This window comes from Fukomys damarensis, unplaced genomic scaffold (assembly GCF_012274545.1).
Source record: "Fukomys damarensis isolate Sample0158 unplaced genomic scaffold, DMR_v1.0_HiC HiC_scaffold_37, whole genome shotgun sequence".
Classification (NCBI taxonomy): Eukaryota; Metazoa; Chordata; class Mammalia; order Rodentia; family Bathyergidae; genus Fukomys; species Fukomys damarensis.
Genome location: NW_022900949.1, coordinates 9828061 through 9834668, shown reverse-complemented (window position 1 = coordinate 9834668; position 6608 = coordinate 9828061). Strand labels below are relative to the sequence as shown.

General features: G+C 57.9%; 2 protein-coding genes across 2 annotated transcripts in view; one reads left to right on the top strand and one right to left on the bottom strand.

The window, feature by feature from the left end:
• Positions 1-307, top strand: part of Amh (anti-Mullerian hormone) — a 2892-nt gene extending 2585 nt beyond the window's left edge. Inside the window, exon 6 of the mRNA XM_010635121.3 lies at positions 5-307. Within this exon, the coding sequence (XP_010633423.1) occupies positions 5-244 (240 nt within the window). The 3' untranslated portion in view covers positions 245-307. The remainder of the gene's footprint in view (positions 1-4) is intronic.
• Positions 308-448: 141 nt separating this feature from the next.
• Positions 449-5540, bottom strand: Jsrp1 (junctional sarcoplasmic reticulum protein 1). Its single transcript, XM_033759623.1, has 7 exons — positions 5443-5540; positions 3897-4050; positions 3572-3609; positions 2786-2944; positions 2279-2393; positions 1111-1190; positions 449-1011 (listed from the first exon to the last, which is right to left on the bottom strand). The coding sequence occupies exons 2-7, from the start codon at positions 4012-4014 to the stop codon at positions 514-516; spliced, it is 1008 nt and encodes a 335-aa protein (XP_033615514.1). The 5' UTR covers positions 4015-4050; positions 5443-5540; the 3' UTR covers positions 449-513.
• Between the last annotated feature and the right edge of the window lie 1068 nt (positions 5541-6608).

Here is a 6608-nt window from a genome sequence, read left to right as displayed (position 1 = left end):
CGAGACCTACCAGGCCAACAACTGCCAGGGTGCATGCGGCTGGCCGCAGTCCGACCACAACCCGCACTACACCAACCACGTGGTGCTGCTGCTGAAGATGCAGGCTCGCGGGGCAGTCCTGGCACGCCCACCCTGCTGTGTGCCCACGGCCTACACGGGCAAGCTCCTCATCAGCCTGTCCGAGGGGCGCATCAGCGCGCGCCACGTGCCCAACATGGTGGCCACCGAGTGCGGCTGCCGGTGACCCTCGTCCCATATTTATTCAGACCCAAGCATCACCTCAATAAAGACCAGGAGCACCCAGCTGGGTGACCGTGCATGGATCCCTTCTCTTCAATCGCGCAAGGCCTGGATCACCCCCGGGGGTGCTCTCCACCCCCATCCTTCAGGCCCGGGAGTTGAGGCACAGAGGAGCAGACTACTCGGCCGGCCGCAGCACTTCCTTTATTTTGCTGGAGCCACGGCGGAGGCTGTAGATGGGTCCTGGGATTCTCACGGAGAACCCAGCACGGCTCAGTTCCGCCCTTTGCCCAGGCGGTGCTTCTGCTTGCCCGGGGGCTGGTCCTCTTCGGAGCGCCGCGGGGAGGCCCAGGCCTGCCTTTTCCGGTGCTCGGGGTCCCTGGAGTCCCTCGCCCATGGCCGATGGCCCCCTTCGCGCGCCTCCCAGCGTCGGGGCAGAGCTTCCTTGGGTTCTCTGGCAGCCTGTGGCCTCTCCTTCTGTGGCCTCTCCTCCTTCCGCGGTTTCTTCTTCCAAGGCTTCTTGTCTTTCTGCGGCCTCTCCTTCCCCGGCTTCTCCTTCCTTGGCTTCTCCTTGGGTGCTTGCTCGGCAAGAGTCACGTGCTCTTCCTCAGCGGCCTCTCCTGTGACCCTCCCGGGATCTCCCTGCACCTTCTCTGCAGCCTGCCGGCTCCTGGAAACCTCTGGCTTGTCCCCTGCCTCTGCCTGAGGTGCAGGTGGCCCCACCTGGGACGCAGGTGGTTTCGATGGGGGCACCCAGGCGACGGGCTTAGACTGTAATGCGGACAGTGTGATATCCTAGGCCCAAACCCACTTCTGTCACCGAGCCCGCCTCCCCACCCTCCCATTGGCGCCCCCTAAGGAAGTGCTTACTGCGTGCACAGCTGGGTCCTTGGGGGGTGAGATCGGTGAGATCCACGGGGTGGGGGCCGGCTCCTCTCCAGCCACAGCATCTGGGGGGGAGGCAGATCATCCTGGGGTGCAACATGGACCCCACCATCCATCCCTCCCTCTTCCCTGAGCACCCCTATTCGGGCCATGGGACTCCCCTGGGTACCAAGAGGCAGCTTCCCTGGCTTCTGAGCCACTGGGCTCTGTGGTGCAGGGGCGCCCCTTCCCTCGAGACCTCGCTTTTTATTATTTATTTGCTTGTTATTTATTTTGCTTGTTTTGACAGGGTCTCACTGTAGTTCAAGCTGACCTTAGACTAGGCAGCCCAGGCTGGCCTGGAACTAGAAGAGTTCCTCCTGTCTCAGCCTCCTGAGTGTTGGGATTACAGGCCTGCGGCCCCTCCCCAAGCTCTGTCCGACCTCCCCCTTTAAAAGGAGGGTCATTCTTTTTTCCCCCAGGGCTGCAGGCCAGCCTCCTGGCAAGGTTTGGTGGGCGTTAAGACCCTCCCCTAAAGCACACAGGAGGTAGAGGGGGACTGTGCAGGCCAGGAGGGCAAGAGACTTCAAACAGGAAGGGGAAGGGCCCTGCGCCACTCTGTCCCAGGGAGTCTGTGAGATGGTGCGTGGGGTGACCACGGGGCACACTCGTCACTGTCTTTCTCAGAAAGGGGAATGTAAGGATCTGGGCGAGGTGAGGGAGTCACCCCAGGCTCAGGGCAGGGACAGGGTTGCAAGGCTGGCCAAGGGTCGAGGGCACTAAACTCATTCCTTAATTCGGGCGTGGTGGCACATGCCTGTCATCCTAGGGCTGTGGGAGGCCGAAGCAGGAGGACTGCAAATTCGAACCCAGCTGGGGCAATTTAGCGACTTAGAAAGACTGTCTCAAAAAAAAAAAAAAATCTAAGTGCTGAGGATGGAGCTCAGTACAAAGGCCAGGGGTTCCAGCTCCAGTAGTGCAAGGAAACAAACAAAAAACCCATCCCGGGGACCAGCGATTTTGCCTTGCAAGCTCAAGGTCCTGAGTTCGATTCCCAGGAACAACAACAAAAAAGACCCATTCCAGACCTACCCTCGCGTGCACCGCCCCTTCCCTGGAGGTGGGGTGCTCAGATGGCCCCAGCCCCGCCCCATGTCCAGGGACCCGGGCTCACCGCGGCACAGCTGGAAAGCCGAGCCCAGCAGCGCCACCAGCGAAGCCAGGACCAGGCACTTGTTGACCGTCACATCTCCCCAGGGCAGCTCCTCGCTCAGGCCCGGGGGCGTGCTCTAGTCCCAACCAGCATGTACACTCTCCTGGAATTGCAGCTCTCTCAGTGGGCCTTTCTGTTTCACCGTCTTCCCGCCATTCCCCAGTGACCTGCAGTTATCACACAGATGAGCGGAGGCCACAGTGGAGGCCACTCAGCCAGAGCCCCTCCCCCGCCCCAGCACCCGCCTTGGAGGACCCACCCGCTGGCCTGCGCCCCCTGCACCACAACACGCCCGCCCTCTTTTTATCCCAGGCTGCTGCAAACCCACTCGCTCCGGATTTCAGCTTCTCTTTTCCGGGGTCTGGTGTTCCCCTGGCCATAGCCTCCTTCTCCATCTTTTTGTGCCTGGCATCCACACCTCCCCGCCTTGGAGGACCCACCCGCTGGCCTGCGCCCCCTGCACCACACCACGCCCGCCCTCTTTTTATCCCAGGCTGCTGCAAACCCACTCGCTCCGGATTTCAGCTTCTCTTTTCCGGGGTCTGGTGTTCCCCTGGCCATAGCCTCCTTCTCCATCTTTTTGTGCCTGGCATCCACACCGCTCCCCGCCTGCAGCTCCTGAGAAACCTGTGCGGGTAAGCAGACTTTTGGGTCAGTTGTTTTGTTCTGTTAGTTCTCTCTCTCTCTCTCTCTCTCTCTCTCTCTTTCTCTCTTCTTCATCTTTTTCTTTCTTTTTTCTTTTGCAGTACTGGGGATGGAACCCGGAGCTTCTGTTCTGAGCTACACCCCCTGCCCCTTTTAATTTTTTTAAATTTTCAGATCAGGTCTTGCTAAATCACCCAGATTAGTCTTTAATTTGAGATCCTTCTGCCTCAGCCTCCCAGAGTGATTGGATGACAGGCATGGGCCACCAAGCCCAATCAGAGCGGTCTTTTACTTTTTTTTTTTGATACCAGGGATTGAACTCAGGACCTTACACTTGCAAGGCGGGCGGCTGAGCCACTGAGCTAAATCCCCAGTCTTCTTCTTTTTCTTAAAAGGAGGAAAGGTTTATTTAGCTCACAGTTTGTACAGGTTTCAGTCTATAATCAGCTGACTCCAAGGTAGGTGGCACATGGCAGAGGGGCAACAGTTCATGGCACCCACACCGTAGCAAAAGCAACAGGGACCAAGGTAGTGTTTCTTTTTGTCTTCTAAGAGACAGTCTCTTCCTTGGCCAGCATGTCCCCAACTCTGAGGTCCCCAGCTACTCACCTGGGGCCGGCTGCTGGTCTCAGCTACCCTGGGTGTCGCTGTTCGTGGGAATAGAGACAGTGAAGGTTGTGGGACACCCCCAAGCTAATCCCACCCTACCCCCTCCTTGCTCTGCTGGGCCAAGGTAGAGAAGAGCCCGTGTTACAGATGACCTCACAGAGCAGACCAGCTCAGAGACAGCATTGCCCAAAGACACACAGTGCTCAGTAGCAGCCTGCTGGGACTCAAACCCAGATCTGTGTCTGGCACCTGTGTTCTGGGGCAAACCCTGAGGCAGAAAGTGGGGAGCAGGGAAGTCAGTGCAGAGTGGAGGGACACCAGGTACCTCGGGCCTTGTCCTCCTGCGGCCAGCCCAGGCCGGCCTCCACCAGCACAGAGAGGTCCTCGCCAGCCAGGCAGCTGCCCAGGCCCCGGTCCAGCTCCTCCAAGGCTTTGGTTGTCATGGAGACAGGAGCAGCGTCCCTCCCTCCTCAGCGGGCCTGGGAGTGGAGGGGAAGGGGTGTTGCCTTCCCAGAGCCTGCAGTGGTCACATGTGGCCTGGGGGTGCTGTGGGCTAGAAGTAACCAGCCCCTGGGCCACCTCCCAGCCCTTGTGTCTTCCTCTTTCTCTGGAGCAGCTTTCCTGGATAAATTCACACATTTTTGTTTTCCGGGTACTGACGCTTGAACCCAGGACCTTCACACTGTAGTACATCCCTAGCCCTTTTTTTTATTTTGAGACAGGTCTCCCTAAGTCCCTAAGTTGTCCAGGCTGGGCTCCAACTTGCAGTCTTCCTGCCTCAGCCTCCCAGGGTGCTGGAATGACAGGCAGATACCATCATGGCCACTACTATTTGACTAATTTACAAAGTACAGCCCTAGGTACCCTACTCCACTCCCCCACACCAGCCTTGGGAGCTTCCCCATGATCTCTCCTCTCTCAGGTCCCACCCCTGCATTGCTCAGTATGGTGGTCAAGGCTGTAGGAGGTCAGAGAGGGACTGGAACCCACCCAAAGCCACACAGCAGTAAGTCAGACGTACAGCCCAAACCAGAACCCAGGCCCAGGTCAGCTCATGTTCTCTGAGACCAGGGACTATTTTTATCTGGTGTCTAAGGACATCAGGAAAGGCCAGAGGTGGCCCTGCCCCTTCCAGGCCATCCCTTCTTTGGGGGTCTCCTTCACCCATTCCATCCTCACCAAACCCCAAAGCCTGACACACTCTTGTCATCCTAGCACTCTGGGAGGCTGAGGCAGGAAGATGGAGAATTTGAGCCCAGCCTGGGCAATTTTAGCACTTAGCAAGACCTGTCTCAAAATAAAATACAACAAAGAGCTGGGGCGGGTGTCTCGGTGTGAAGGACCTGCGTTCAAGCCCCAGGACTGGGTGGGGGTGGTGGGGACCAAAGCAAAACAAAAAAAGCCCCCACCGCACGGATCTAAGGGGCTCCAAGCCCCAGGAGCCAGAATTAGCCTGGTCCGGGTGACCGGCGAGGGCAGGGAAGGTAGTCCTAGGAATCTGCTGATCCTCAAACTGGATCCAGGCCTCCGGTTGCTGCCTTTGTGTGCGTATAGCACAGGGAAAACAGGCTGGAGCCAGACTCCTCGGAGACTGGTGCTAAGCTTGCAGCCAGACCCACAGCCTTGCTCTTCGGAGTCCCCAGGGCCTCTGGCTGCCAGTCACCTTCAGTGAGGCCTCCTCTTGGGGCAGCAAGACCACCCCTTCCTTGGGACTCCAGACAGTGCTGGGAGAGGGGCTTGGCCCCCTGGGAGGCGGGGAGGGAGCACAGCCTCAGGTGTGTGTGTAGGGCGTAGTCGCTTCAGGAGTTGGGGACCCCCTTCCCGGATGCCGGGGACCCACACTCCACCCAGATCTCCCAGACCCCGCTTACCCCACAGCCTCTGCACTGGGCCCCGCGGACTGGATGGAGCATGGGAAGGCAGTCCTGAGACAGACAGGGACAGGTGGCTGGGGACAGCTGGGGGGGCCGATCAGGGGCGGCCAGCGGGGCCGGGGGAGGGGCGGGCAAGAGGGCACTGCCTGTGTCCCCACCCCCACCCGTCCCAGGGCGGAGCCTACCCCCCCTTCTGTGTGGGGCAAACCCCAGACAACCGATGAGACCACGGAAACAGTGTCCCAGCCATCATCTCGTCACCTTGCCCTCTGTGATTCTGTCAGCGAAACTTCTCTTGGGATGGGGTACTGGGGATGGAACCTAGGGAGTTCACACCGAGTTTCGTCACCAGCCCTTTTAGGTTTTTGAGGCAGGGTCTCAATAAGTTTCTGTGTCGCCCAGGCTGGGCTGGAACTTGCAATCCCACTGCCTCAGCCTCCTGAGAACTAGCATGTGCTGTCACTTAGCCACCTTTTTGTCTATTTATTTATTTATTTGGGATTTGCCTGCCTCAGCCTCCTGAGTTCTAGGTCACCTTTTGAAGCCATTCCTGGGAGTAATGCCTGTGCCCATAAGACTCCTCTTGCGCTTTGTTTTTAAAAAATATCCTAAGCTAGGCACCTATCTAAGCCTGTGATTCCAGCACTTGGGAGGCTGAGGCAGAAAGATTGCCAGGATATCGAGGCCACCCTGGACTACATAGCAAGACCTGGTCTCAAAAAGCCAAAAAGAAAAAAGATAGAGTCCTGGATTTCCCAGGGCTTGCACAGGTCCCAGACCTCATTAACAGAGCATTCCTGGAGCAGGTCATGTGCAGTGTTGACCTTCAGCTACTAGTGAAGAACTTGAAATACTCAATCAAGCTCCCCAGGAGAGGTGGGTCCAGAGTCTTTGGTAAGGACTGGAGATGGAATCCAGGGCCTCACGCATGCTTGGTAGACACTCATCGCTGAGATCTGTAAGACACACCAGACACAGAGGGCACAACATGGGCTCTGTGGACAAGAAACGCCAGGACAGCCAAACCCAGAGATAGGAAGTGGCTTTGAGAGTGCTGGGCTAGAAAAACGGACAGGAGTCAGTGTTTCCTGGGACAGAGGCTCAGTTTGGCATCTTTGCCAACAGGATTTTTTTTTCTCTTCTTCTTCTTCTTCCCCCCTCCC